The 21013-nt window shown below is 35.8% G+C and overlaps 2 protein-coding genes across 3 annotated transcripts; one reads left to right on the top strand and one right to left on the bottom strand.

The window, feature by feature from the left end:
• The first annotated feature begins 9096 nt into the window (after nt 1-9096).
• Nucleotides 9097-17302, top strand: LOC116182237 (protein EFR3 homolog cmp44E-like). Of its 2 annotated transcripts, none has more exons than XM_031502760.1 (12): nt 9097-9355; nt 9642-9846; nt 14358-14508; nt 14556-14804; nt 14855-15006; nt 15093-15171; nt 15219-15614; nt 15664-15836; nt 15884-16355; nt 16403-16606; nt 16829-16987; nt 17034-17302. In XM_031502760.1, the coding sequence occupies exons 1-12, from the start codon at nt 9271-9273 to the stop codon at nt 17172-17174; spliced, it is 2466 nt and encodes an 821-aa protein (XP_031358620.1). In that variant the 5' UTR covers nt 9097-9270; the 3' UTR covers nt 17175-17302. The 2 variants fall into 2 exon arrangements, with proteins under 2 accessions (XP_031358620.1, XP_031358626.1); XM_031502766.1 differs by lacking the exon at nt 9097-9355 and adding an exon at nt 9498-9589.
• A 1114-nt stretch (nt 17303-18416) lies between these two features.
• LOC116181703 (nucleoside diphosphate kinase 7-like) lies at nt 18417-20531 on the bottom strand. Its single transcript, XM_031502114.1, has 2 exons — nt 20201-20531; nt 18417-19650 (listed from the first exon to the last, which is right to left on the bottom strand). Exon 2 carries the CDS (start codon nt 19644-19646, stop codon nt 18474-18476), a length of 1173 nt encoding a protein of 390 aa, XP_031357974.1. The 5' UTR covers nt 19647-19650; nt 20201-20531; the 3' UTR covers nt 18417-18473.
• Nucleotides 20532-21013: the final 482 nt, after the last annotated feature.

Raw genomic sequence — 21013 nt, 5'->3', positions numbered from 1 at the left:
AAACCCAAGAAAACTTAATTTTTTTAATTTAGTTTAATTTTTTATTACGGTATTACGGCCTTAAACGAGGAATTAAAGTTCTGCTTCTTTTCATATAATAAGGCATTTGTGTAGCTCGCATAGTACATGATTTATTAATTATTTCCACACATTTTAATTGGTATAGAAAAATGTGCCCAACAGAACAACTTCCATATAGCACAAACCAAAAATCGCGCCTTTAAAGGAATGTCTTCAAAAGATAATAAGAGTAGGGAAAAAACGTTTCCCATGAGAGATTATTATTTTCCGATGTAGAATAAAAAGTATAGGTTTCTATTGGAAATAGATCCTTAAGAGAAAACCATTAAATCGGTACACCTTTTATATAAATTAATTGGCATTCAAATATAAGATTACCCCAATAAATCATCCCCTAAAACTAATATCTTTTTTATACAAAACTTAAAAATTAAATTAATCATTCTAATTAGTTCGCGATAGCCGATAATTTTTTTATGATACGTTTCGCCGTAAATACCTCGGACCGGGTTCGAGCATGTTTTTAATGTGATTATTACTAATAATGCATTTATTGTCTACAGTCAAGCAACGTTGCTCTCGGTAGTACTTATATTGAATGGGTAACCACTCAAAAACTTCGCTACTTACTATTTGAAAAAAACACAGTTGTATGTCACGACGCTACAAGCTCGTACATTAAAAAATCAAAATATACGTTTTTCCGAAAAAAATATTTTCGTTTTTAACTTTTTAACATTTTTTTGTAATAAAACCTGACACAATTTTTGTAGGCTTTATACAGAAGAATGAGGTCTTTCGAATTTTAGGTTGCTATTTGAAAAAAAAGTTTGATGCCGTTGCGGCGCTCCGACGTTTATTTTCATAAATCCGACCTAATATGTATACATACCCAAAATTTGAATAAAATCGTCGTGCCGTTATCTCGGAAAATTACTAACGTATGTACTCACGTACGTACAGACAGAAAAAAATTTATTGAAACACCCCATAGATTTGTATAAATAATAGAACATACAATAATCAAAATTAGAAAGAGAATGAATTATAAATGAATTCAGAACGAAAAAATAGGTATGCCAGCCCCATCAGCGACTTCTAAAAGAGAACGCCATTTTTTGCGATTTCTTCTAAGACACATACAGCTTGCTCTCACAATAGCACTAGTTTAGCCTCAAATGGTGCACGAATAGTTCTTGAAGTGGAAAGTTCTGGTGTAATTGTTTTTAGTAGTTTGTGTGTTTTTAGTTTTAGTGTAGTGTGTTTTAGTAGTGTGATTTAGTGTTAATGTATTATTGTTTGTTTGTTCTATTTTTGACTTGTTGTTATATACACTTTTACATGTAAACTTTTTTTGACAATTGTAGGTAAGTGCTTTGCACCCTAACATGAACATAAATAAATAAGAAAATAAGAATAAGAATTGCATGTTTTTTTGTGTGCTGATGTCCAACAACAAAAAATTTTCCGGCAACTATGAGAAATAATCAAAAACCCATTGAGAACAATGGTTTTAGATGACAGATTTATTGTCAAGGTTCTCAAGTGTTTTCTCAAACCAATTTTGGTCGTGATGATGTAAAGAATTTATCTAGATAATTGGAACGCTGGGGTGCTTTTTGTTCTTTAATTGGTTTTGGCGTTTAGATAGCGACCTAGGGATAGGATTAGATCCGTTTCAAGAGGGATACAGTATTACAATTCTTAGTGATCATAATGATAAGCTATCATGAAGAATGCTGATCGCCTTGTTATGGAGATAATTAGCATGTGTTCGGGATTGGTAGAGAAAAAGGCACTGACCAATAGAAAATTTAGACATCGCCCGTTTTAAGAACAATCCGCCATTGTGGGTGCTACAAATTATTAAGAAATGAAGAGATGGTTGGTCCGATTTAAAAAATTAATTAACATGTATATTTACCAACCTATTGAATTTGTACAAGATGCAAAACTGAGATATTTTGAGCCATAGAGCACAGTTTCAATAAATCTGCCAAATTATGGATCTATTAAATACCAACTTTATCTCATAAAATGTGTGAAAAGAAATGTTAGGTGTCTATCTACTTATTTGTTGCTGTTGTTTGTTATTGACTATTTGTCAAATTAAAAACTTTAATAAATTACTTCTAATTCATAAGGAAAGTGCCATTTCAATTTAGAGTACGTTAAAAATGTTTTAAAAACTTCCCAATTAATTTTTGAAAGGTCAAGATTGTATTTCAACGACTCAAGAGTAGGGCTGGGCGATTACGGGTTTGAATAATCGATAATCGATTATGAAAAATAATCGATTACACTGATTAATCGATTAATCAAATAATCGATTAATCAAATAATCGTTTAATCAAATAATCGTTTAATCAAATAATCGATTAATCAAATAATCGATTAATCAAATCATCGATTAATCACCTAATCGTTTAATCAAAAGTCGATTGTCACATACAAGGAGTGATAAATATCAGTTTGTATGCATTAATACGTTAATTATTTAATAATAAAAATAAAAAATAATTCCATTACTCTTTTCATCAAATCGTCCATTACTAGGCAGATCGATTAATCTATAATCAACAAAGTGTCCCTGGTTCGAATCCGGGTTCGGGTATGGATATTTGCAAATGCATAGTGGGTTGGTTGGTAGAACAGCCTTGGCTGAAACCCTGCCGATTTGAAAATGAAGGTCAAAAATAAAAATAAATAAATAAAAATAAATGATTAGGCAGCTTACTCTCCGATGAGGTGTGCTTTAGTTTTGATGATACAATCTTAATTCATTTTAGCTGCTTAAAGTGACGTTTTAACATCCGCTATAAAATAAAATAATACTTGTGAGCTGTGAGTGCTCCTTTTTGCGTAAACTGATGATCCAGCTAATAATAATCAATTAAAATTTACTTAATTGATTAATCAAACAATCGATTAATCAAATAACCGATTAATCAAATAATCGATTAATCAAACAATCGATTAATCAAATAGCCTATTAATCAAATAATCGATTAATCGATTAATTTAATAGAATAATCAAACCCGATTATCGATTATCGTTTGATTATAATCGATTAATCGATTTTTTTTCCCAATCGCTAACTCAAGAGGCTCAGCCCCCTTAATATGCAAATCCGTTGCATGTTCCAAGATCAAATATTTACTATGTCAATCGAAGTACGCCTCCACATATCTATGATATTAAATTTACTGTAAAAAGAAAACAATATGGAAAGGGTAGAAATGTATATGAACAGGTACAGCGTCAATAAGGAGTATACTCGTACTTGTATCGTATGCTACGATAACAGGAAATAAAAGTTAGGGTGAAAATTATTTTTTATTAGCGCATTTTTCTTCAGAATTAAGCCTTGGCGAATGTTTGCGAAAAAAATGCTTTTCAGGCCTTAATATAAGAGCAGCGCGAAATTACACCACCAAAGTCGAAAACAACGTGAATAATAATCATTACTCCTCGACCTTTGCGAACAAAGCTCCCCCACTAATTGGATTACTATAGCAACCAACAATCCAAAAAGCAAAACAAACCTTATACAAGTAGATAGATAACGCTCAAAATACCGCACAAATCATCCCCAATAAGCAATAAAGTTAAAGGTCAATCGTCATTTGGTATTTGAAGGTGTGAGGCATGTTTGTAAAAACGCACTTATTAATATGCGCGCAATGAGTATTATCTCACTGTATGAATTTTAAGTGTAAATGAAGTACAATGGACCTAATGCAATTTGCTATGGGTAAAGGAGCCACTTTTTATTTTCCTCAAGAGCTTAACGGTGTTTTGATTAACCAGTGGGTACTTCTCTTGACCTTTCAATGTAAATTATTATGTGTCACATTTATTTCTGTGTCATGGCAATTACCTATGCGCATTCTAGTTCTACCACTGGTGTCGTAGGGATGGCAAAATGTTTGGCCTTATTTAACAAGTGTAGACACTAAAAGAATGGCAATCATCGACGTTGGAGGACTTCTTTCGTTTTTATAACAAAGTCAAAGATTTCATTAAACGTGTGTGAATCATAACTGACTTCTCCTTATTGGGATGGATGTTGAGGTCGTCTATAAGAGCCAATTTTGTTCTTTTATTGTTACATCTTAAATGCGATTTTGTGTTTATGGCAAAGTGGACTAAGTAAGTTGCATTCACAGAATACATTATAAATCTTGCACTTCAAGGTTTTTAATGTGATTAATCGAAGGAAATTTAAGTGTCTCGCACGTATAGATGTTTATTAATACTTACTGTAATTGAATCATTCACAAATGGATAGTATTATGGCAATGCAGTGTTTTATTTGAGCCGGATTCACTGGTCTATTTTTATTTCTATTTCCTTGTGTTCTGAAGCAATTCTCAAACTTTACTAAATTCCTCTTGAACGCCTTTAAAGTTCTCTCAAATCTTCCTTTTAAACGTTTTTGAAACTCCCATGACATTCGTCTGAAGGTTTCTTCTCAAGTTCATCAACTTTTCCATTCAAATTCTGCTCAAATTCAACTCAAATCATTCTTTAGGTATTTCCTTCAATTTCCCAACAGCTTTCCCTCAAACTCTCTTCAAGTTTATCCGATTCTTCTCAAGTTCTCGTCAAATTTTTTTTTAAAGCCAATCTGGCAAGGGTAGTTATAATTTTTAAAAAATCCAGAAAGAAACTAATATATTTGACAATTAATTTAAAAAAAAAACAAAAAAATTAGAAGAATAGGTATTGCTCACCTGCTATTTTCTGGATTTTCCGGACAAACTACGCTTACGGAATCGAAAAATAACAGGCCGGATTTTAGAAAAAATATTTGGGGTGCCCAATTTTTTTAAACAAAGAATTAAAATTAAAATTTAAAAAAAAATTGAAAATTTCTTTCATCAAAACAAACAAATTTTGATTTCGGTAAAATTTTGGCAGTGTACATTAGGAATAAAAGATGTAAAACTGTAAAAAACGGTTTTTTTAACATATGAGGTTTTAGCACCGTGACGTCATACAACTGTTTTTTTTTTCAGATAATAACACCCATTTTTGATTAACGAACGAAGTTTTTGAGTAAAATATGAGTATACTACTACTATTATCAGTAATAAACACAAACAAGTCAAAAAAGCAAGTGAAGTCGCAACAATGTAGGGGCCCGACCCGAGTTATTTACGAGAGAACGTATCATAAAAAAATTATCGACTATCGCAAACTAATTAGAATTCGAGTTAGAATTATTAATTTATCAAAGGGTAAATTGCATTTTTGTCCGAGTATAACAAAGACATGGAGTTCGGAACAGAACGATAATAAACAGCGAGTTATATAACTTTTCAAGCAAGCATTTTTGCTTAGAAAAGATATCAGTTTCAGGGCATGATTTATTGTGGTTTAACTGCACCTGCATAGGCGAGACTAAGCGGTCGTGTCTTTTTTTTGAGTTGCGGTAAAAGTTTCGTAATCTTATACTTGAATGTCACTTAATTAATTTAGATACAGGGTGTTCCATTTCTCTAGAGACGGTCGATTATTGGGGGGGACATCAAAAAATGATTTATATAAAATATCCTCCGCATGGAGGGTCCATTTAATGATGCTATGCACGTTTCTGTCAAGAGCTACTTAATTTTTGCAAACAGAAACCTATACTTTTTCTTGAATATTCTTATTCTACATCGGAAAATAATAAATGTTTGGAATATCAGATATGTTTGCCTTTAACAGAAGCATCTGTGATTAAAATTTCAGAAAAATATTTCGATAAATATTTACAATATGCGATACGCTTGCTTTTACTAAAAGCATCTTTGGGTTAAACTTCAAAGAAATACCTCCATAAACAAGAAAGTTGCCATTGCGCAGTCTGCGCATGTACACATCTGATTTTTACTATATGCGATATGTTTGCCTTTACTAGAAGTAGCTGTGGTTACAATTTCAACAAAATATATTAATAAATAAGTAATTTATTGCACATAATTAATAATGGCTCAAAGGGTTAACCGTGAATTCTAACAGGGCCAACATAATTTTCTTTATCAATGCATTTAACCGTTTCCTCAATCAAATTTTGGGTTTCTTTGACCCCAAAAAATCTACGATAAAGTAGAGTAATGGACTTTATAAGCTTAATAAACGGTAAAAGTGTATAATTATGAGAAGTGAAAAAGAGATTTTTTGCTATAACTGTCTTTGTAATAGATGCTGAAAAATTCGTTCCTTATTGGTGGAAGCGAGGGTGCAAGCCTCGACACCATAAAGAACCAAATAGCAAAAAAAAAGTAGTTTTTATAGCTTTTTTATGTTGAGATAAAGATCTGAAAGCGACACAGCCATAGGAACAGAGAAAGAGAAGGAAGGACCTACGGACGAGAACAGTAAGCGCTATTTCAGAAAAATTCGTCCACCAGGTTGATTTCATTTTATACGAAGAATCCTTGCCGACAATTTCAGAAGAATTGGTTCACAAATAACGAACGTGTGGGTCTGGGCATACGCAACAATTGTTTCACGTGTTTTTTAGTCTGCGTATGTGCAATTTATTTTTTGATGTGCAATGAATGCATCCTCCTTTTAAAATTTCAGAAAAATAGGTACACTTGTAAGAAAGTTAGCACTATGCATGCACAACCTATTCTCTTTGACAAATCTTGATTTTATAAGATCCATCTTAGCGTATAGAATTTCTAATAAACGACAAGAGTGTAAAATTATAGTACATTGAAAACATTGGTTTGTTACTATACATTTTTAGTAATAAAGCAGAAAAAATCCTTCTAAATAGCGAAAAAAATACAACAATAGCTCTTAAGATAAAGATCTAGTAGCGACACAGCGTAGGGTTGGACGGATGGCCGGACGGACGGACAGACGGGCGGACAAAGTTGCCACAATAGCGCATTTTTTATTTTTGTGGAAATGTACTAAAAAGAAATAGTAAAAAACATCAAGCGAGAATTTAGCAGATAATGTGTTTCCTTATTAGCTTAGTGTTTTTAGTTTCAATTAGAATAGAAGTATTTTCCAAAAAATATTGCCATTTTAACGTTGATTCAAAAGAACTCTTATTAGCGGTCTTGAAGCGAAGGGTTCTGTTTGGTAGCGATTTTTCGTGGTACATCATATATACCTATGAATATTTTACGTATGTGTATAAAGCACCCCAGTTAAAACTTGCATCACCTAATTAGTCATATGTTTCCCGAAAATTAAGAAAAAAATTCTCGTATACGTCAAATTTGTATCGAAAGGACCCAAACTTAACATCAAGTGGTCCTTTTTATAATTTTTTTTTAAATTTTGATCCGAAATTGGGTACAATTTGACCCTTCCTCTTTCATGACAAATTTGATTTATTCAATAATTCCAATGGCAAATTTTGCACTTGCAAATGCGATTTTAGGATACTTTAAAATCAAGAATCTGACCCCCGAACAAATAACCTAGGTCGATTTAGGCGTATTTTGGTCATCCAAATATCAACGTACTAATAATGGAATCATAAAAGACAATTTGCATTTCCATCTTTACTTATTGGCTTATTGAATTACACGTACTGGCCAATTATTTGTAAAAATACCATTAAACTTTGGAGACTACATACCTTTTTGAGATGAATGGTCCTTTTTGGCAAATTTTGGTCACTCAGAAACACAATTATTCCCGAAAACGAACGCGAAATTGATCTGGAAAATGTTAACATGTTAATCTAAACGAACCCGAAATTAAACTAAAAACAGGTGATTTAAATTGGAGCGCGTCATCCTTATCGCTAAGCAGCGCGACGCACTGCCTTAAAACCAGTTGTTTCTAATGCAAATTCTAATATTATCTAAATATTAAAAGTCGCACACGTTTACGGCAGAGATAAAGACGAATCACAAATGTTTTAATTCATTAAATAATCTGCCTCATTGGGCAAAACTGTTTTTGACACACCGTAACATTTAAAATGTTTTTTGAAAATGTACTTATTACGATTTTAACAGTTCAAATGCCATTTTCCAGGGAGAATTTGATGTATAAAGCAAATGCTTCTGATGCCTGCAATACCCGTAGATGTATTCTGCAAAACTATAGTCTTTTATACGGCCAATTTTGTTAACGTTTTGAATATAATGTCAAAGATTAAATTAAATCCAAAGTATATTTTTTGTGAAAAATTTCACCTAAAACCTGGCCTAAAACGCTCCAATCGACACTTTACAACCATCTAAAAGAATGCCACTTCAACTCCAATTTAATGACAAAAAAATATCAAATCTCTTTATCAGAATTTTCGTATAATTATCTCTAAAATTCATCTTAGCTTTCCGGAAACCCATCCTACAATTCTTCTCAAGTCCTCCACAAATACCAAATTTTGTCGAAATCAGAATTTTTCTCATCCCCGTTTGGGAGTGAGCCATTTTGGGGTAGGAATTTTGAAAAAAAATCGAAACTTACCCAATATTTTATCCAAAGGCGTGGCCATCCTTGATTTTCGAGGAAGAAATGCAATTTTTGGGACTTTTGCGAGCCTAGGTTTATTTGAAAAACATCGGTCCAATTTTTTGAAACATTTCAGATAAGTGTAGGTAACTCTGTAAGAAAGAGTGTTAATCGTTTATTTTAAGGGTGTATAAATCCATCCCTAATGTCGCTCACGTAATTTACATCGTATACTTACATATATGTTAAGAGATTAATAAAAAATTCGACTTAGACGAACGTGAAAAGTAAAAAATGCCTTTTCTGGTATGTACCTTTTATTATTATCTGCACGTAATCAAAGTGTAACATGTTTTTTAGATACTTTCTATTTCTGTACGATGGTAGAAAACATTTATTACATTCAGTCACGACAGAAGTTATTTAAAGAAAATCTGAATTTGCAATTCTACTTATGACCTTTGCATACAAAAAAAAATCGAACTGGTCCAAAAACGCAGTGAAATTTTTTTCAAAAAAAGGCAAGTAATTAATTATTTAGTTAGCGCCGAAGAAGCACGCATGTGTGTTATTAAAAGGGTGGTACACAGAGGGTTGTAGGTATCTCAAAACTGGGTTAGTAGAACTAGTAAAACGTCAGTTCGCGAGGCGGCAAGACGCTGCGTACGCGTACTGTGCCTTGCCGCCACCGTCTCTTTTTTTTGTTGTAATAATTAGTCCGCAATATTAAAAACGTACCTGAACCGAAATGCACTTATTGCGCTAGTTAACACCATTGTTCCTCCATTATTATAAGATAATTAGGGTTTTGATTAATTTAAACGAAGATGTCTTTAATGAAGTGTTGCTTCGACACTCCCGAAGTTTCGGATATATTCGAGTCAATGGTGCAGAAATGTACAGATCCTGGATGTGAGTAAATCGTGTTAGAATGTATTATTTATTTTGATTTTGGCGCTCAAGAAATTGATTTTGTTGTTACCGGCATCTGACGGTGAAAGGCAGTACCTTGCACAGTTAACTGCATTGTAGATGTCAGCAGCTTACAATAACATCTGAAATCGATACCAGCTGTTCGCTGTCAAAGTACTGTCAAGTTTGTGTACTGGTTGTATATAAGTTTAGTTTTTTGTGTAAAAATGTTTGGTAAACGCTTTTAATTGCAAATGTATTGGGTACACTTTTTTCTGAATTACAGGTTGTTGTGGGTGTTGCAGCGCGCTACGTCCGCGCTACAAGCGCTTCGTTGACAATATATTTCCAATAAACCCTCAGGATGGGCTAGTTAAATTAAACATGGAAAAACTCACGTTTTACTCACTTAGTTCTCCGGAGAAATTGGATCGGATCGGAGAATATCTTTTTCAAAAAGCTGCACGTGACATTTATAGGAGGCGATACGGGTAATTATAGTTGCAGTTGAGGGATATAAAGGTGTGACATTGTACTTTAACCGGCGAATACGTAAATTGGGTACAATGTGCGGATGTAAAACATTATTATGCTATTTATTTATTTTGCTGTATTAAACTAGATACCTAAGTACTACCCTGATTTTTGACAGGGCTGACTGTGCTTTGATTAAATCAGACACAATAAAAGTCTTGGTATTTTATACCTATGGTTATTGTAATTAGTAGAATGTAAAATAATTCGTGGCCCACCCTGCCAAGTCGAACCATCACCCTGTCTATCTAATCAATATGTGCCTAATTTAATGCATATTATGCCCTAATTCATGCTGCTGTTACTTATGCAATCCTAGTATTAACTATTGCGAACGCCTACATCCTTGAGTGTTTGTACTACGCATTCAATCATGGTATGCGAGTAAATTTTGGTCAACTCACCAAAGGGCACATCCAGTTTAAGGGTAAAATAAAAACATTTTTAATTATACTACACTTTCTAGATAAGCATACACAGTGTGATTGATTTTGGATGTCCAAGCATATACATATTTCTTTTATTATTGGAAATTGAAAAAAGTTTAAGATGTAAAAATACTCTCCTTTTAATTTTTGATGAAGTTGCATATTCAAAAAAAACAAGTGATATAAAAACAAAAGAGAATAGAAAACAAATTACTTAATTCCTTTAAATATAGCACAGTTTTTCTGTAATATTCTTAGAGCTTGAAGTTCTTTTGTTATCAAATAAGTATTAACAATTACCTTAGAAATTAAAGCTACAGTAATGTTTTTAAAACCAATCGCAGTAACTGTGGAAATTTAAACAAAAACAAGAGATTTTCACTTCTCATGTCTGTCACAAAATTATATATTTATTTTTATATTATATATTATAAGTACAAATTTTCTGGTATAAAATTCTCTGTTTTTTAAACCTTTTTAGTACATACACATACAGTGTGAGTTTGTTTTCACTTCCACTATAGGGATCTCCGTAAGAGAGACAAAGCCGGGAAAAAGTTGTGAAGAATTTTTCTATTCTTAATTTGGTATCGCCGATTTTGTAATTTCAAAGAAAGTTGATTTACTCAAAACTCTCAAGTCATAAAAAGGTAAGTCATACCTTGAGAAGATTCTATCGAGGAAAATTCGCTTACACCAGCTCCTCCAAAAAGGATAGGCTCATGCGAACACTTGCTCCAAGTCAATTCGTACCTTGAGAAAATTCCCCCAAGGAAAATTCGACCTTAAATTGTTCGTAACCAGAAAAATGGCACACTGGAAAATTCGTTTGCAAGAGTTATTGTCTTAACAAGGTATATGTCCATGATAAAACTCGTTCCGTCTCTAAAGAAAATTTTTTCTCAAAAAAGTTCCCCCCCTCCCACCAAAGTAGCGTGCTTCTAAGAAAGGGTTTCCAAGAAAATTCAAAATTCACAGTGCTAAAGTATGAGAACTCGTTTAAGGAGGTCCTAGATCCCAGAATGGTAACGTGATCGCGTGTAGTTTAGCACCACCTTTTGATCCTAAATGTCTAGGAATTGTGAAAGTATTTCTTGGATTCCAGGGGGAACATTATTGCAAATAAACTTAACACGATTGCGCGAAGTGATCAGCCTCTCGAATATTTCTTGGCCACTCTATAGCATTGCCAAGTAAAGTTATTTGTCGTGAGTCGCGATGGGGGTTTGTCAGTCAAACCGACCGTCAGGGTGTCGCGACTTGTTTATCTGTGTTTTCTTTCATTTGTCGCAACAATTCGTGTGTTTTATCCCTTGGTATAAACTAAATTTTTATGACTAATTATTTTGGTTTTGTCAAATTTATATTATTTACATTTCCGCTTCTGCAAAAAATATTTTCTCTTTTGTATCACTAGTAGAAATAACAAACACTAGTATGTGAGCACAAAGTATGTAGACAGGCCCCAGTTTACGGAAAACCTGCTACTTAGGTATACCAGAAAATGTTCCAAGGGCAAAGGATATTGGAAAATCTTTTAAATGCTGATCAGAGCTGGGCAGTATTCGATTTTGTAAATACTTTTTAGTATTCAAATCCTTTAAAGCAGCGGTTCTCTAAGTTTTTTTTTCGCGTACCACTCATGATATTGTAGATCCCTCGCGTACCACTGAATTTGTACTACATTTTTAAAAATGCTTAATTTTATCAGGTAAAGTAATAAAAAATTCGAATTGCTTATAAAAATATTGTTTATTAGTAGGTAAGTTGTTAGTTAATGCGACCAATTGTGCTGCATGCTCAAAACAAGTGCGGAAATGTTCGGTTGAGTTGTAGTTAATTTTAAACGCAAATTTGGGCCTATGTTTAGCTGTAGTTTAGTAAATTTTCAAACCCTCATCGCAAGCCCTATCTATGGCCATGGCTGCTTGTGTACCACCCTGAGAAGCATCACGTACCACCAGTGGCACGCGTACCATAGTTTGAGAACTGCTGCTTTAAAGTATTCAAATACTTTGCAATTAAATACTTTTATGGAAGCAGTAACTCAAACTGTAACTCAAATACTTCGCAAGGTATTTGAATACTTTGAGAAGTATTCGAATACTTCGCATAGTATTTGAATACTTATTAACCTTCCTTTTTTACCAAAAATCGACTACACCAACATTTCTCGGGAAAACACTTTTTCTTATTAATTTTGGTGCGTAGAATCCAAAACAATTCGTACTTTTTCGATTAGACTTCTCAATCAAAAGTTATAGACTAGAAACCAATTCCGAAAAAAAATTCAAAGGGCTGTAACTTTTGAAATAGTAACCCAATCTTGGAACTGTTTGAAATTATGGATTCTACAGGCCACATTCTATAAGAAAATTTTTTTCCGGGCCGATCTGAAACAATTTTTATTTCGGGGTTCAAAAAAAGGCAGTGTTTAACCTTCCTTTTTTACCAAAAATCGACTGCACCAAAATTTCTCGGGAAAACACTTTTTCTTATTAATTTTGGTGCGTAGAATCCAAAACAATTCCTACTTTTTCGATCAGACTTCTCAATCAAAAGTTATAGACTAGAAACCAATTTCGAAAGAAAATTCAAAGGGCTGTAACTTTTGAACTAGTAGCCCAATCTTCAAACAGTTTGAAATTATGGACTCTCGATCGATCTCGATCTCAGACAATTTTTTTTCCGGCCTCAAAAAAAGGCAGTACTTTTAAGTTATTCAAATATTTGAGAACAATTTAGAAATGTTTAGGGAAAGTTTCCATTGTCACAAAATCAAATATAAAAATCCGATACATCTGAATACCGAACTCGATAGTCTACGTAACTTAAAAACAATAGGGACCTTTCTTTTATCCTTAAAACCATTTGTACCAATTTTCAAAGCGATCGCACGTTTCTAAACAAGTTATCATGCACACGGACAAACGGATGGTCAAAAATGGATTTGTTCCAAAATCGCTAGGATTAATTTCGGAAAGGCGTACGTATCATGTGCACAACGTACGATCGCTTTGAAAACTGGTACACGTCTTAAGGATATAACTGGTATAAGAGAGGTCCTGGTAGGTACCTCCTATATAATAATATAATAATAATAATACGCTTTTACTCCCCTTAAATTTGTATATAACAATAGAAATATAAAAAAAGCTAACCCCATACAAAGTAATACTTTTCAAAGTATTGGAATACTTTTTATAGTATTCGAATACCTTTGATAGTATTAGAATACTTTTGAAAGTATTCGAATACATTCTAAAGTATTTGAATACTTATTTTTTTAAGTATTTGAATACTTTTCAATGTATCTGTATCTAGTATTCGCTTGTGCTGCATGTAAAAGTATTTAGTATTCAAATACCTTTGATTTGTGTAAAGTATATACTATTTAGTATTCAAATACTTTTTTTAAAGTATTCTGCCCAGCTCTGATGCTGATGATTAAAAGTGTCCGCCATACGTCTAACTTTAGAGCGTCATACAAAGAATCTCTGGTGATTAATTTCAAACGAATCAATGGAGGCAATTGTGAAGTTTTTAGTAGTTGGATGAAATGAAGATAGTGAGGAACAGAAGAACATTACGTAGCGGTTCCTTCCTCTCTCTAATTACTTGCGCCCCAACCTCTCCCATATGATCCTTTTGGATTTTTTTAATCGGTTCCTTTATATTTGATATAATTTGTGTCACACAAATCATTATTTATTTATTTGCAGTAAATGCAACCTAGCCGACTATTATGCGGCCAAAGCAAGCCATTAAGAAGACAATGAGCCTTTTGTCAATCATTTATGATCAAATTATAACACTAAGCTCTATCGCGAGCATTTCCTATTTGTGTCAAATCAATAGGTACTTGAACTTTTCGGTAACTATATTGATCCCTTTTGAACAAAGTTTAGGTACAATGGCACGTACATAGAATTAATAATTTAATCGTACGCCCCCAACTGAGCCGTGCACTTCCAATTTATTGCCTGTAGCGAAAGTACGCCTGCATGATATGGTCATATCACACGATCTCGCCTTTACAGATTTGTGATAATAGCGATGGAGGCGATGGACCAGCTTTTGGTCGCTTGCCACGCACAAACGCTAAACTTATTCGTCGAGAGCTTTCTGAAGATGGTGCAGAAATTGTTGGAGTCGACCGAACCGCAACTGCAGATACTCGCCACGCAATCCGTAAGTGCGAAAAGTCGCGCGCGTATTTTTACGCGTTTCTTTTGCAGTTTGTTCGCTTTGCCAACATTGAGGAGGATACTCCCTCGTATCACCGGCGGTATGATTTCTTCGTGAGTAAGTTTTCGGCGATGTGTCACAGCAATGAATATGGAGAGGCACGTGATAAGATTCGTCTGGCGGGGATTAGAGGTTTGCAAGCTGTGGTTCGCAAAACTGTTTCGGACGATTTGGTCGAAAATATCTGGGAGCCGGTTCATATGGATAAAATTGTGCCAAGTTTACTTTACAATATGCAGGTAGAATTCGGAAGATGATTGCATTTATTTGCTTTAACATTTCTGTATAGGACTCCGCGTTTTACTTAAAGGAATCGTACAATACGGATATTGCACCTGAAGATCAGATTGACTCTCCTTTATTAGCCGAAACGTGTATGAGAGAGTTGGTTGGACGCGCTTCTTTTGGCCACATCCGTGCTGTTCTGAAACCAGTATTAAGGTAACGCTTTTTAGTAGGTAATTCTTTTGTTATATAAAGTGAGTACGTATCCACTGGAGGAAATAATCGCAAACTATTCTTTTCAGACACTTTGATCTACACAAACTATGGGTTCCTAACCAATTCGCGATACACATATTCCGTGTTATAATGTTATCTATTCAAGTAAGTGTTACAAACGCATACGCACCTCCGACATTTGCATCTTGCAGGCTCAGTATTCTTACACAGTGGTCGAAACGCTGATGGCACATTTAGACGAGAATTCCAAATCGAGTCCGACGATTCGTACAAGTATCGCGGACGTGTTATCGAAAATTATCGCAATAGCTGCAGGTGAAAGTGTTGGCCCTTCAGTATTGGAAATTATCAATTCGTTACTGAGTCATCTGCGTGACTCGGTGAGGCACGGCATAAATCAGAAAGATGAAAAGCAGTATCAGGAAGCGTTAATTAATGCTCTGGGCGAGTTTGCCAATCATCTTCCCGATTATCAAAAGATAGAGATAATGATGTTCATAATGAGCAAAATTCCCTTCCCGCTTGTTGACAATAATACTCCCGCTGATAATTTATTACAAAGTATTTTGTTGAAGAGTTTACTCAAAGTAAGTCGCTCGTTGATCCGTGGTATACATTAACTTGTTTGGTTTGCAGGTAGGCACTAAGTATCAGACAATACACTTAAACAGTACCTTCCCAGTATCATTCTTGGAGCCTTTACTCCGCATGTCCTTGGCTCCAGATCCGGATATGAGGTTATTGGTACAGAAGATCTTGCATACTCTTATAGATCGGCACAGTAACTTGGAGCAACTCATAAAGCCAACGTAAGAACTTCTCTCCACTGTCTTACAGTAACATTATTCAATTGCAGAGTCAATTCTGCCGCATTAGCTCTCACTCTTGAAACGTCATCCCGTCCCGATTTAATATTCATTAATAAACACGGTGCCATGATATACGACGCTCTCTACACAAGTTTGCAAATGAATACAAACACTATTGAAAATATTGAAGCGATTTACACTACTCTAGCACTGCTTTGTGTCGAATTAGCTAGTGCGGAGACCATAATTGATCTTTTACAACTAGTATTGGGAATACAAAATTTAGCTTTAACAAGCGCCGACCTTCCAACCCCGCAGAAATTCAATTTACACGCCATTGTCGCCAGCTTGTTCGTCTTAATTTCGACAATTGCAAATATTACACCTCTATCCGAGTATGCTAGTAAAATAGTCAAAGCACGAAAAAAAGAGGCGCCTCACTTACTTCCGGACTTGTTATCTATATATCCGCCGAAGGCCGAACTAGCAAATAAACTACCGCATCTAGTAATCGACCAGGTAAGCTACAAGTTGCATTAGTTGCTAGTTACCATGTTGAATTCCAGATGGCGGTCTGTGAGTACTTAAAGTCGTCAGGTTTCGACTCCACGCGTCTGATGCAAACGTCGCCCTACGGTGCCGGAAGGCTAGGCGTGACGTCAGGTACTCACAGGCACAGTTGGGTGGAGACGGGTGCCCGGGGCAGTATTATCGAAATACCCGCCACACAAGAAGTCGACAGTGCCTCCAGCTCTCCTGGCGTTCAAAAGGTGAGTTAGTTCCAAACCTGCCCAAATCCCAAACTTCCTTTGCAATAGAATGATTCCCTATCACGTCGCCGCAGTGACTGGCACTTGGAAATAAACCGCCACCCAAGCTGGGATAACTTATTTAAATTTCCCGACTCCCAAACTTCAATTTTGTCTCACTACCACCCAAGAAGCGTAATCATTTATCGCGTCTTTGTTTTAATAGTAATATCTTTGCAACAGAAATTGCCCGAGGAAGAGTTAACGTTCGAAAGCATGAAGAGGGTGCTAACCGAACCACCAGAGATACGTAAGGAAGCAGAGGCCGAAAAAAGAGAGCAACTCAGTCACATATTCCACACAGCTACATTTGAGGAGTTAAAGTGTCGAACACAACCGAAGGTAATAATATACTGATTACTGAACCGTTATTATTCCTGTGTTTCAGCATGATTTGCTCCAAAATAAACTTAACGAAATATTTAAATCGTTGTCAACATCCGAAGTGCACCAGAGTCCATTGCAGCTGGATAAAAAGCATTCGGTTCCAGTATATGAACAAAATTTTCCGGAGCTGTTTCTATACTAATTGTTTTATTAAATGACAACAATGTGTACACAGGTTTACGGTGTTACGTTTATCTTATTTTGTTATTAATTCTATTCAAATAATAATATATTTGATGTTACCTTCTGAAATATAAAATTCAATTTGGATTTTTTTATTTAACCTTTTGATGTACACTACTTTTTTGTGAAATGTTTATTAAAAAACGGTATAGAGCTTCAGAGTTGCTTATATTTTTAAGAATTCTGAAATTTCTATGTAGATGTTTTAACCAAATTTTATACTTTATCTCTATAATTAAGAGTTTTATGAGAAAATATCTTGAACTTATCGTGGTATAAATCCCCTACGCTGCACCCTTACCAAAGGGGATGCATAATAATTCAACTTTCAACCCTTGCTAATGGGGATATTTGAATCACTGTGAGATTGTAGGGCTTTCTAATATACGCTTGAAAAAAAAAAATTATCTCACTTCAGTTCAGCTTCATTCTTAAAATCCTTCATCCCCCCTCCCCCGCCCCCCCATCCGCGGTAGGAATAGATATTTAAAGAGGAATAGAACACATATGTAATAAGCATAATTGTATTCTCTGACTAACTTCACAAGAGCGTTTAAATATCTATTTCTACCGCGCGCGGGTGGGGGGGGGGTGAAACTGAACTGAAGTGAAACAATTTTTTAATTTCAAAAGTATATTAGAAAGCGCTACAATCTCACAGTGATTCAAACATCCCCACCAGCAAGGGTTGAAAGTTGAATTATTATGCATCCCCTTTGGTAAGGGTGCAGGGTAGGGGGGTTTATACCACGATAAGTTGAACTCTTAATTATAGAGATAAGGTATGAAATTTGGTTAAAACGTCTACATAGAAATTTCAGAATTCTTCAAAATATAACCAACTCTCAAGCTCTATATCTTTTTTAATAAAGATTTCACAAAAAAGTAGTGTATATCAAACTTCTGTAGAATTTTATGGTCTACAATTTCTGATAACAATATTTTTTTCTAAAGTGAACCATTAAAAAGACATGATTGAAAAACTAAGAAACTAACCAAGTTTCAGGGGTTTTGGGGGTGGTACGGGGGAAGCACAAGGGGTGGGAGGTCGAAAACTTAGATTCTTAACCACCAGATGACTGTCTATGACATGCAAAAGAAATTGGAACTACTTCTCATTTTGCAAGTTAAAACCCTCCATTCCCTGGACTACATCAGTTTTTGGTGCGCTTGTAATGAGTTTAACGGAAAGACCCCTACAAAAAATTAATTGTTTAATATTAATTCTACATTACATAAAAAATGTTATAAAAATAGTTCAATCGCGTAAAATTTTAAAAATGTACTCCAATTCCAATTGGGTATCTTCTGGCAGGTCAGTGCAGTGGACGGCATTTTTATACTTACTTACGCCGAACATCCCCCGTAGAGTATTCGGTCTAATTTGGCGGGCGATATCGGAGTCTGAAGGGCCGGCGAACTTCCTGAACTCCTCGTGAGTGTTTATACCTTCAATCTTTGCCGAAATTTCCAAAGCGACCAGAGGTCCGTCCAGGTAACTCAACATGAACGCGTGAAAGTCGCTCACGACGCCCTTGTAGACTTCCAAAAATTCGTCGGCGTTTGGTGTGCTGATGTAGATCATCTGCATGGCGGTTATCCGAAATTTGGGGTTGTTAGTGATGGCGGTTAGAATCGGGCCGAGTTTCTTCTCCTTGATTGCGTGCGGTTTTATTATGCATAATGTACTGTCGGTTATTTGTGCCGTTGTTGCTGGTGGTTTCGCGTCGATGCCCTTCGGGAAGAAGACGCACGCACTTCGTACGGCCTTTTCGTGATCGTCAGCTCCGTGAAATCCATTCGAGGCCAGTTCACTGCCGTATAACGCCCTTAGGCTTTCAGGGGCGCTCGTTCTGGCTGCTGCGGGATCTCGTGGGCCTATTTCTTTACGCCAACGCTCCACGCAGTCGATTCCCACCAGCTCTAAGGCAACAACAGGTCCAGATACGATGTGCTCCAACATGAACGGAAGAAACGTATCCCCTTTCCGGAATTCGTAAAAATCAAGCGCGTCCTTTCTGGTTAAGTTACACATGAGCATGTGGCAAATTTGAAATTGCCTGTCTTCTATTTGGGTAATAATTTCACCCAGTCTATCAATCACCCCCGGTTTAATTAAGGCAAACGTGTGTTCCTTTACTTTCCCGATTCGGTTGCGCGTTTTGCAGTCCGCGTAGTCCGTTAGATCTATTTGCCGGCCGTAGATGCGTATCTTGTTGCCGACAAACATGTCATTTAGCTGCACCCCTTCGCAGGCGGCCCTTCGAAGATATATTCTGTTCATATCTCTGTCGAAGATTTCGACCGTGTTGTCGCAGGGATAAAAATTTATCAAAAAGTTCTTGTGTAAAGCTGCCTCGTAGTCGAAATAATCGCCCAAGAATGAGAGGCGTTCGTTGTAGTCGTAGTCATCGTCTCCTTTTAAAGCCATTTTTCTGGAAAAAATAAAAATTACAGTTACGCGGTGTTCCTGAAGTCTAATTAAATCTGACAGCTGAGTTAACAACAGTCAAAACAGTTTATGCTGTCACGAATACTAGTTACGCGTAAAAACGTAACTAGCATGAGTGGAACAGCACCTCAAAAATAATTGAGAAATATTTAGACTACCTATTTAGGGGTGTACGTTCTGCTAAACGCTACCGGGTTTTAGATATAAGATATTCCCCGACCGAATGTTATCTTGTGTACGAATTTACAACCTTAACGCTACATTTGGTTCTTCGAGCCTGATAAACGACTGGTGCAGATCAGTGTACCGGTCCAAATGAAGGCTACATTTGTCCCTTCGGCCTTTTAACGAATGGGTGCCGCGTTACCACAAGTGTTCCGGTCCCAGTGAAGGCTACATATTTGGTCCTTCGAGCCTTTAAACGAACTGATGCCGCGTTACCAGAAGTGTTATTGTGAAGTGAAATATGGTGGTGAAAAAGCTGACCATCAAGTGGCGGTTCGAGCTTGCAACATTCAGACAATGTCACTTACACTTAGCAGTTCCGAACGAGGCAGCATCTCAAATGGAGGAAAGCCAAGGGAGCAACGGTTTTAATGTCCAATGGGACAGCGAGGGCAACAAATCCACACCCAATTCCCACGATACCTGGAGAACGAGGTTTCCAAATACTTTTCCTGCCAGTCTGGGTCACACGCACCCACAACTATACTGTAAACCCCTATTATTTGGCACACTCCGCTTTGAATAACTTTCTGTGACCGACTCGCCGTGCTATCAGTGTAATTACGTGCTAAAATTAATATCCACATTCAAGGATGTTACGTGCAATGTGTGCGATTAGGTATGCCGCAAATAGTAAGAAAAATTTAAATCGTCATTTATTAAACCACGACACTTCGAAAAATACTTATCTATTGTTTATTTTGCGATTACTGTTTACCCCACAAATAGTAGGTAAGGCTGTTTTAAATCATAATCGACGTAATGGCTGTTTTAAATCATAATCGACGTAAGGGAGTTTGGTGTACAGTTGCACGTGTGCACTGGAAAATAAATGATAAGTTGTGATCTTTATTATAATTAAAAGAAGATAACAACGTGTTCCCGACGTTTTCGAAAATAATTTAAAATCGGCCGAGTAGAATTTCGCGAAATTTTTACACGAGCCTCGAATTCCGAATGCGCGATTTTTACGATGCCCCGCTACCTCCGCAAAATCTCCCTTCACCCCCCCGCTGTCACCCCCCAAAATCGCACCTCCGAAGAAAAATTCGCCGAGGGTCGCCCGTCGAACTGGAAAAATCGAGCTCGCGGATAGGGGGGGTAGGAGGGTCGAGGCTTTC

The sequence above is a fragment of the Photinus pyralis genome, unplaced genomic scaffold (genome assembly GCF_008802855.1).
Source record: "Photinus pyralis isolate 1611_PpyrPB1 unplaced genomic scaffold, Ppyr1.3 Ppyr1.4_LG1, whole genome shotgun sequence".
Lineage (NCBI taxonomy): Eukaryota > Metazoa > Arthropoda > Insecta > Coleoptera > Lampyridae > Photinus > Photinus pyralis.
Note: the sequence above shows the minus strand (reverse complement) of the source record. Positions and strands in the feature narration are given on the sequence as shown.